Source organism: Sinocyclocheilus anshuiensis, unplaced genomic scaffold, assembly GCF_001515605.1.
Source record: "Sinocyclocheilus anshuiensis isolate Anshui unplaced genomic scaffold, SAMN03320099.WGS_v1.1 scaffold319, whole genome shotgun sequence".
NCBI lineage: Eukaryota > Metazoa > Chordata > Actinopteri > Cypriniformes > Cyprinidae > Sinocyclocheilus > Sinocyclocheilus anshuiensis.
In genome coordinates, this window is record NW_015552566.1 from 113,650 (window position 1) to 124,465 (window position 10,816).

The 10,816-nt window shown below is 40.0% G+C and overlaps 1 protein-coding gene across 1 annotated transcript in view; it reads right to left on the reverse strand.

Annotated features, from left to right (window-relative positions):
- Positions 1 to 9,891, reverse strand: part of tbx2b (T-box transcription factor 2b) — an 11,891-nt gene extending 2,000 nt beyond the window's left edge. The window contains exons 1-8 of the mRNA XM_016455636.1: positions 9,293 to 9,891; positions 8,231 to 8,498; positions 6,952 to 7,098; positions 5,808 to 5,884; positions 5,461 to 5,627; positions 4,344 to 4,679; positions 2,850 to 3,121; positions 765 to 2,230 (exon numbers count right to left, since the gene is read on the reverse strand). Of these exons, the coding sequence (XP_016311122.1) occupies positions 1,796 to 2,230; positions 2,850 to 3,121; positions 4,344 to 4,679; positions 5,461 to 5,627; positions 5,808 to 5,884; positions 6,952 to 7,098; positions 8,231 to 8,498; positions 9,293 to 9,639 (2,049 nt within the window). The 5' untranslated portion in view covers positions 9,640 to 9,891 and the 3' untranslated portion in view covers positions 765 to 1,795. The remainder of the gene's footprint in view (positions 1 to 764; positions 2,231 to 2,849; positions 3,122 to 4,343; positions 4,680 to 5,460; positions 5,628 to 5,807; positions 5,885 to 6,951; positions 7,099 to 8,230; positions 8,499 to 9,292) is intronic.
- Positions 9,892 to 10,816: the final 925 nt, after the last annotated feature.

Below are 10,816 nucleotides of genomic sequence, written 5' to 3' on the forward strand. Positions count from 1 at the left end.
TTTGTAGCCTACAATATAGAATTGTGTTACTATTGCTCTTAATATGCTATCGTAATATTTTAGGTCTGTAGGCTGTGTTGCAGTTGTAGGCCTATTGTTATACAATAGTAGCCTATAGCCTACTCTTTTTCATGTTATAATAATAATAATAATAAACAAAAACCTAAACCAAAATTGTTTGCAGGTACCTATAAAGGCCTAATAAAACAAATAGGCTACTGTTGTAGCGGTCGTTATCTTAAAATCACACTGATGTTGATGAGGGGTAAAATAATCCGGAACATGAGTCTACGACAGAGGGCGCAGTAGCTTTTGCTTTGGCTAGGCTGCTATGCTACATTTTTGAAAACCCCTTTAAACACCATGATGCATTTGTAAGTATTTCTACGTAATATTTTCCACATATTATTTCTTACAAAACATGACGTTTATTATTATTAGCTACGTGTGACCAGTAATCACAAATAGTGAGGGTGTGGCTTACATATTTTGCCGCAATTTAAAACAAACTGGCCAACACTTTTTTTCTGCTTGTATGTTGCAGTTATCCAAATATTGTTCTTCATAGGAACAATAGCAGTTACCCTTCTTCATAGGAATTGTATTTTAGGCTATATCATTTTGTCGTTGTTCTAAAAACATTTTCAGTGACCTGTTATAACTCCGCATAGGCTACATGCCTAATTCATTTATTATATGTCATTAGTAAGTGTGCAACTTGTCATTGAGATAACGCAGTGCCATAAATGTAAAAATATTTAAACACGTTGATTTTTTTTTTTATTGAAATTGCGAAAGAATCCTACAACAACAACAATAACAGAAAAATCCGGACAGCCAGCACAACGGGACACGTTCATATATTTCTTTATATAAACTCAGCTCAAGAAGAGGAATGTGGGTCTCTTCTGTTGGAGTACATTAACCTGAGGCTTCCCAAACCTTGCAGCGTGATAAGTGTTTTTACAGCGACTGCTACATTGCAATGATGGCACTCGCTTTCATTACGTGTCACAGGCAGATTAAACAGAAACGCATCACAGATAGGAACACCTTCTGTCTCCAAACAACAAACGCTATAGCTTTCATTTACAACAACCATAGAGAAAAAAGAAAAAAATGCAACGAGTTAAACTCTAAATATTATGTACACGAAAATGTACAGCTTTGAATAAATTAATACCAATTTGCATATTCTTAGGTCCTTGTAGCTTATTTACAGAATTAGGTTTCTTTTATTAATAATTACATTAAATAGTTCAGGTACAACTGTCTGTCGGATTTAGCCAAACTAACGGTCCAACTGTCATGTCAATCCCTTTTGAAATATCCTTTTTATTTTTATATTTTTCTTTTCCTTTTTGGATGTAGCTTGGATGTTTTCAGTCTACAGGTTTTATGTGAATCACCATTTAGCTATTGCAACCAGCAGTGATCCTACTGACGTTACGCAAAAAAAGTATTTTATTTGTAAATTCCTTTTTTTCTTTCTTTTCTTTTCTTTTTTTTTAAATAGATTGCTGTGGTGTGGTCTTGTCAGCGTGTTCTATAAAGAGACAATTAGGCTACACCATAGATTGTCTTCGCAGCGCTTCCTACGCAGATCTTTACCACCAAGAGCACCGAGTCCAACGTTTTCTTTTATTAATTGTTACTTGTTGACTGCTGTTTGCTTTTTTCCACTCCAGTCATCCATGCGCAAAAACAGTACGTAATGAAATTTGTCTCAGAGAACCACTTAATAAAATCCTCTGGCAATTCAAGTCATGCCCTGGATAGGTTTGGGGATGCTTGATCACTTGGGTGAATCCCTAGGTGAGGAAGTCTCCCGCTGACTCTCTAGGCCGCTCACTAGTCTCTGAATGTTCTGAAGTTCATTGATGGATTCCTTCATTGTTGTTTTAGGTGAGCCGTTTCTCTGACTCGCCCCCGATTTGTGACCAGGCACAGGACTCGCTTCCCTGCTACCGCATTTAGACGATTCGGATGAGGGGTTTAGGCCGCTTGGCAATCCGGTGGTGAGCAGGTTTGTGCTTTGAGGGATCGACACGGGGAGCTGGTAAGGGTTGAATCGCAGTCGAGGGCGAGTGGAGCTGCTCAAGAACGGGTTCCTTGAGAGCGAGGAGGCCGTGTTGCTGTTCGCGGGAAGGGCGGAGGCCGCTGCAGCTGCCGCGGCCATGTAGGTGTAGGGGGACGGAAAAAGTCCACCGAAGGTTGGCATCGGAATGCCCTGTAATAAGAGACATTTGTTAACGTCTTTTAGCACACCGAGCATGCAACAGTTTGAAAGGTGAGAATCTGCTACATGGCGAATTTTCAGAGAGCCAGAATTTGAACAGATTATAGTGCCACCTGTTCGCAGTCCATCTGATTTCAATGGCAGGCGGATTTATTGACTTTTAGGGCGCATAGAAATAGACGCAACAAGAAATGATTGTCGATTGTGACATTTTAGGCAACTGAAAATCACAAAGATGTAACAAAAATAAGTGCCAATCAATCTACATCACTCTTATCACGAATCATTTTTAAAGAAATAATACGCATCTGCAAGGACATTTTGAGATATTATAAAATCTATATCTGACTTGTGTATTCAATGGCTAAAGTTTTATTTATTAAAGTTTTATCAATTTATTTATTTTTCTGTCTTAGTAATGCAGAAAATATTTCGACAGCCATTATTATGATTTTAACAACCACATGCAAGCGAAAGCATAAGCATCTCAGCAAAACTATCTCTAGATGCAACCCATAGCCTGTTTTCATTCACGTGCTTCCATAAGACAGGCCAGGGCATATCATGGCAAAGGCCTAGATTTACATTTTAATGGCGAAATTTCCCTTACCTGAGAGGCAAGCATGTGTTGAGACAGATGAAAGGGAAAAGGACTCGGGGTGCTCCCAGTTCCCTGGGCCAACAGGCTTCCATTCTCCAGGCCACCAGCTCCAGACACTGAAGCCAATAGATGTCCCATACCCATGGCTGAAAACGCTCCAGGTGCCATTGCAAATTGTCCCGGGTGGAATAATATAGGTTGTCCGGTGTTTAGTGGGTTAAAGAACTGTTGACTGTGTAGGCCGGAAAGCGCCAAACTCTGAAGGTGCCCTGCCCCAAAATGTGAAGGACTCTCTTTTTTTTTTTACCTGGCGGTAAATTGACGCTAGTGGACATAAGCCGCGTTCGCTGAGGAGGTAACCATAGCAACAGTAAGCCACTTCAGCACTTTTTTATGGGTCATCATCTGACAGAAAATAAACAAACGCTAACACTGTCATTTCACCTTGTTATGGATTTACATATAATAAATATATCACAAAAAATGCGTTTGCGTTTTGTCTACAAAAATAGTTTGGCTAACTGCGCAAAGCTCTGGTTTTGCAATATGTGGTCCTAACATTTAGGCTACTTTTAGATTATTATTATTATTATTTTATATATATAAAAGTCCACCGAAGGTTGGCATCGGAATGCCCTGTAATAAGAGACATTAGTTAGCGACTTTTAGCACATCGAACATGCAACAGTTTGAAAGGTGAGGATCTGCTACATGGCGAATTTTCAGAGAGCCAGTATTTGCGCAGATTAACTACTGCCACCTGTTCGCAGTCCATCGATTTCAATGGCAGGCGTATTTATTGACTTTTAGGGCGCATAGAAACAAACGCAACAGTAAATTATTGCTGATTGTGACAACTGAAAAACAAAGATGTAACGAAAATACGTGCCAATCAATCTACGTCACTATTATCACGAATCATTTTTTTTTTCAAGAAATAATACGCGTTTGCAAGAACAATTTGAGATATTTTAAAATCTATATCTGACTTTATTCAATAGCTAAAGTTTTGTAATCAGTTTATATATTTATATTTCTAAGTAATGCAAAAAAAAAAATTTGTTCGACAGCCATTGCGATTTACATGCAAGCAAAATCAAAAGCATCTCTGCAAAAAGTATATCGCTAGATGTAACCTATAGCCTGTTTTTATTCACGTGCTTCCATAACCAGACAGGGCGTATGATAGCATAGGCCTAGATTTAAATTTTAATGGCGAGAGTTCCCTTACCTGAGAGGCAAGCATGTGTTGAGATAGATGAAAGGGAAAAGGACTCGGGGTGCTCCCAGTTCCCTGGGCCGACAGGCTCACATTCTCCAGGCCACTAGCTCCTGATACTGAAGCCAATAGATGGCCCATGCTCATGGCTGAAAACGCTCCAGGTGCCATTGCAAATTGTCCGGGGTGGAATAATAGAGGTTGTCCGGTGTTTAGTGGGTTAAAGAACTGTTGACTGTGTAGGCCGGAAAACGCCAAACTCTGAAGGTGCCCTGCCCCAAAATGTGAAGGACTCTCTGTCTGTACCATTAGAGGAGAGAAGCTGTCTTTACTGCCGCTAAGACCACCGTTTTCCGTGTCCTTCTTTGACAAGTCTGTGTCTTTCCTCGGCCTGTTCTCTAGTTTGTCTTTCTCCAAGTTTCTTATGCTAAATATGGAATCGCTTGATTTTCGGGAGTCCGGATAATCGTCTTTCTTCTCCAAAACAGGCCTCTCCCGCCCCCGGTCCTCACATTTCGACCTGAATGGAGATGGAGGCTCTGGCCCAGGACTGCTGGAGCCTCCACACAGCTCGTCTTGGTGGTCCAATTCGTGCTCACTGTCAGTGCATGTTTTCTCGTCTGTGGTGGGACAACAAAATATTTTTGTTTATTCACGTTCAAAACAAACAAAAAAAAAATTAATACAGTGGCCTACTTAGCTATAATTTGTTCAAATACCGTTTTAGAGTCGCCTAATTACAATCGTAAATTTCATAACGTTTGACAAGCTGACAACATTTTTGTACACTTTATAATAGGCTACTTTATAATACTATGCAGTGGCGGCTCGTCGGGGGAGGCAGGGGAGGCACAGCTTCCCCATCATTTTGAGGTGAAAATGGGAGGAGGACGATTTAATGTTAATACAATTCACAATTCATTTCAGTTCATGTCTCAGAATGTGTAGTGTGCCTCCTCTATTTTAAAACCCACGAACCGCCACTGATACTATGTATTGCTAAAATAATATGTGGTAGGCTAACTATGATAACAACTGAAAATAATCGCGGTAAAATATAAATAAATATCCAATTTTTAAAAACGGACTAGATTTGAATGTTCGGTTTTCTACATCCAGGCGTAATGTGAATATAACGAAATGTAATTCAGGGCTATAATCTAGGCCTTATGTGTTGCTCCAGTCTGATTCATTTTATACCTTGTTTGAGAAATTGATTTTATCAGCACATTAGTTTCATGATAAACGCTTTATTAAAATTACTTTGTCAATTATTAAAGTAGTCTTGAAAAACGCTAAAGGCATAATACAGCAGCTTGTAAATGATATGACACTTAGGCATGTTTCCTCTCAGTGATCGTGAAGCATAGCAATATAATTTATTCATAGATTTAGACCTACCTCTGCTGCTCCGGTTAAATCTAAGTGGGCTGGAAACCGGTCCAGGTGAATGACCAGCATCTCTGCCGGTTGTAGGTTCGCTTGAGGAAGCATCAGAGTCCGCGCCATCACGGTCCACTTTACATTGATCCTCATACATGCGTAATGATGGAAGGGTCAGTTGTTTCCTTAAAAAAAATTAAAAAGTGAAAAAAGGAAATATGACCTAAGTTGACCCACGACACACAGTAAAATAAATAATAAATAAAATCGTTGAAATCTAAACATTTTGCTAAGCTTTGAATCCAGTTTCTTTGGCCAGTTTACATTGCGTAATGCATGTGAACTATAAGGTTTTCAAAACCTACCTTTTTTCCCTTCTTCCATTCCCTGTGTCTCTGAAGCCTTTGGCAAAGGGGTTATGGTCAATCTTCAGCTGTGTTATCTGAATGCAAAGCAAAAAAAAAAAAAGGATGCGTATATTATATTATTCGTAATTTGTTTGTACATTGTTAAAACAGTTATACAGCAGCAGTCTATTAGTATTAAAATGGTATTCATCGTAGTAGTGGTATTGTTATCAATGTTATGCTGCACGAATGCATAATCTTCAAGTAAAATATTCAGATTTAAATGCATAAAAAGCAAAGCCCTTATAAGTGGTGTGATCATCAGTTATTATCCCAACACCGTTAAACACGCTACACAGACTACTTTAGCGTGATAATTTAATTATTAAAAATGTTTAATGAAAAAGATCAAATCACGACCCCCCTGAGAAAATTCCACGAGTAAACATTTTCCATTTGTCAAATTGGTATTCTCTACAGCACAACAGAGAGAACAAGAGAGGCGAACTAGAGGAGTGCCGCCGACCTGCTATCAATAATTAATAGTGTGGTTTGAATCATTGCCAGTTTTTACAAGTTCCATGAAAATACAGAGCGATGTAACAGAACGATTTTCGTTGTGCCCAAGTGATTTGGACGCTGTAGGCTATAAATTCAGGAGAAACCAAGGCCTTAAAGTTCATAGATTGCTAAACTGGATGGCCTCTGCTTTTTGCGTTTAGCAACTGACACGCTTTGATTGCTGAGCCTCAGAGTGTGTAGCTCCCGGACAAACCGGCGAGTTTAAGTGCCCGCTAATCGATTGTGACACTATGTCATAAACTTTACGATACCGACAAGCTCACTAGGCCCCTCGGACACAGACTACAATTAACATGAGCAGTAGCTTGAAGTAGCACTGGACACGAGGAATGTGAAATGCTTTAGAGATACACTTTTGCATCCACATATTCAAAATAGGCCTAGCCTACTACTTCTATAAATACTACTCCTCTTGTTAAGTGAGCATAAGCTATAAATCCGATCAAATGCAGAGCATGCAAAACGCATCGCAGAACAAAAGCAAAAATGCGAACATTGTAAAGTTGTACATTATATAGTGCACATATAAGGTCCACAGCACGGTTGCTTTAATTCATTAAAATATGTGTAGCCTACATACCTTGTCGTTTTGATAAGCTGTGACAGCAATAAAATCGGTCTCAGGAAAAACATATGTCCTGAAAGTGCTGTACGGAAGCTTCAGAATATCGTTGGCTCTCACAATATGGAACCTGGGCTGGTATTTATGCATTGAATTCAGAATGGTCTAATGAGAAGGAGAGGAAGAGGAATGGAAAACATTAGTGCTTGTCAAAATAATTATCCATTCAAGTCATTAGTCTTTAAAATCGTTTTAGACAATAAATACCGCATAATATATGTAGTAATAGTGGAAATATTGTTCTTGGGCTAAATCACATAACAACAGGCCTGTGCCAGTGGCAGGTAGACAGAAAACAGTCACGGGAACATGCAACAGGAGTTATTTGGTGGTGCTATCATTATAACAAGAAATTAAATAAGAGTTTATTAATTGTACAGTTTAAGGAAGCCTTACAACAACAAAATGTGATGATCAACACAAAAATATATGTATATATTTTCTGTTTGACTGTACAAATGTCAAATGGTTGTGCCATGCATGTAAATGTTTCATTTGTTTCCAGTCGATTTGTTTGCAAGTCGCGTAAGGGAGCAGGTCACACACTATATTTGACTGCATGCTCACGTATAGAGTATTGGTCAGCAGAGTTGCATCCGTCTCAACATTGTTCATTGAACTATCAGAGACTGCTCAGGTCGCTCTACCTATGCAATTTGTTGCTGCGCTTACTCGAAACAGCCCAAATTACACTTTCACTGTTGCTATTTGTAAACTCATTTACTGTAGCGTGATTCAAGGTCTCTCCGGTTCCTTTGACCTATTTTTTTTGTCACTTCCACCCCCTCATAAATGTTATAGCGCTCTGCGCCTATCATAAACAATAGAAGTAAGAGTGGCCAAGAAAAAAAACTCAGGATGAAGTATTTACATTACATAACCAAGCTATCAATGTCATCATTATTCATAACGAATAAAATTATGACTTAATACCTCATATCTGGTTTATAAGCTTGCCGAAACAAAGAAAGAAATGAATGTAGCGTCAGCAAAGAATTGTACATGGGCCGAAGAAATTAAGTAAGCTAAAATATATATTTTAGAACATCCATAATTCTCTTCGCCCAGGAATAAACAGCGAAATTGTAAGCATGCCCAATCATTACGAGCGTAAGCATTACAGCCCACAGATGGCAGTACATTTATATTTGTATATTACACAGCAACACACAATTACAGCAGGCCTACATGCAACACACAAAACGGGTTATTTAAAAAAAAAAAAAGGGTTACTTACAAATCCGTGTTTGTCCGAAATGTTATTGGTTAGCTTCAGTTTATGAAAAGCAACAGGCTTAGCCATCCATTGTTCCCCAGTAGCTGGGCTATCCGGATGTATATACATTCGCTTTGGCATCTCCGGGTCGGCCTTCCCCGCGACCATCCAGCGAGAGTTGTGGAACTTGTAGCGGCAGTCGTCGGCAGCCACAATATCCATTAATAGAATATACTTGGCTTTTTTATCGAGTCCATTGATGCGGACTTTAAAAGGTGGAAACATTCTCCTGTAGAAAAAGGAAACGTCCATAAATCAAAATCTTTTTTCTTTGCAAATGTGGGCATATGCAAGCTTAACGTTTTAACAACACAACCAAATAATATTTAAACGTTCTGTTTACCTTAGCTAGATTTATTAAATAAAACAACCGCACTAAAAACACATGTTCAACAAATATTAACATTTCACTTGGCTGCAGATAATTTAGCTCGCCGCAAGACTTAAATCTTCCATGAAAGTGGCAGGTTATTTACATAAAATAGTTTATTGTCACCTCAGTACATAAGCAGACCAAGAGAAACATTTCTCTTTACGAAATAAATGAAAGCACGATTTAACTGTGCCACAACGTGCCTTGAAAGTCAATATTTGTTGGTATTGATATAAGCAACAAAAAGTCTCAGCTATTTTCCTTTTGCTAGCCATAGAATACGCATCGCTTGTACTTTCCCCATTTCGTTTTCATAAGTCAAATGAGCAGATGAATCGTTCAGGTACACATGCTCTGACAGTAAGACATTCATTTCTAGTCTCTTTGACAATAATTAGGTCAGCCAGTTCAGGGCGCACGACATTAATAGGGAAGTAAAGGGGATATGGCTTACGATAGCGATGTGAAAAAGACAGAGATTTATGAATGAATTTACTGGGCCTGCTGTACTACACAGCCGTCGACAGAAACGTCCGTGCAACAGACGGCGAATTTATTGTGGAGTATATGTGAAACGGTGAGTGCATCATAGCATTCCCTCGTATTAACACTGAAACAAAAGACTAAAAATAGAGCAACCATGAACTCACCTGCCAGATTTCGTAATAACCATTTCTGTTCCAAATTTGTGGAACTGGTCCCATAGATCCTTCGCTTCCAGTGTGACTTTTGGATCGTCTTCAACCTCTTCCTCTGGCTCCAGGCTCTTAAGACTGCGAAGATGAGCTGCCTGATGATGGTGACTCAGAGCCGAATGGAGCCCAGCCTCTGCGGCTCCGGCGAGGGTATGGTCCGGGATCGGCTTTGTGAGAGTCAGCGCCGGGAAGAAGGAGGGTTGCGCGGCCGCGAGAAAAGCTGACATGGGAAAGTCGGTCGGCCGGTGAGCGTGGAAAGGGTGGTAAGCCATCGCAGTCCCTGTAAAAACTGGATCTCTCATCGGTGCATACAACAATCGTAGTGAAAAAATATATATTTAGTGGTGTTCTCCGGCAAAAGCAGCGCGTATCCAGACGACAGAGTGTCTCACTACGAGGAGGAAAAGCGCAGCAAGGCAATTTTGGCAAAATGTGAATCGCGAAAAGGCGAGCAAAGACAGTGGTAAGGATCTTCCACTTTAACTCCCGTAGCTGCTAGTTTCCACGAAGTCCCTGTAATAATATCAGTCAAAGTGAGCGCAACGACGCTTTGAAGGCTGGATCTCTCATCGGTGCATCCAACAATCGTAGTGAAAAAAATATATTTAGTGGTGTTCTCTGGCAAACGCAGCGCGTATCCAGACGATAGATTGTCTCACTACGAGGAATAAAAGCGCAGCAAGGCAAATTCGGCAAAATGTGAATCGCGAAAAGGCGAGCAAAGACAGTGGTAAGGATCTTCCACTTTAACTCCCGTAGCTGCTAGTTTCCACGAAGTCCCTGTAATAATATCAGTCAAAGTGAGCGCAACGACGCTTTGAAGGCAGATTTGAGGATTCCTGTTCTCCAACAGATGCTCTCATAAAAAGATTACTCTTTCGATGCGGATGTCCATTCAAGCACAGTCATTCTACGCAGACACGGAGTTGAAATGGTTAGATCTTGCCCTGTCCACTGTACAACTGTAACTATCTCACATGTCCTTCCTGCTCTGATCCCAGCACTAATGAACCAAGCCCCCTTGATTGCTGATTTTACGCTTTCTGGACCAATTGTGGGCCTCCATAGGCGTGGTTTTGACAGCTCCGGCCAGGCTCAAGGAGAGGGGGTGGACAAGAAGGTGTCGGAAGCATTAGCAGTAAGAAAACTTGTCAACAGAATAAAATATTAACCAATGACAGAAAAGATCGGGAAATCCCACCCCCGTCTCCAAGCCAAGCACCGGGTCAGCCCTCAGTGCTTAGCCGGTGGTGACTGCACCTAGGTCGGCTTACGCTTTATAATTACGATGCCTCCTTGTTCGAGGAACAAACTCACTCTCCGATACACTGAAAACTAGGAATTAAGATTATTGACGTGTAAATTAACAAAAAGTGCACATTGTTATGATTAATTAGCGCAAAATGTTATATGCTTTTCATTGGTAGCACATTTTAAAACATTATAAATTGAGGATAACTATTCGTAATAGTCAATAAA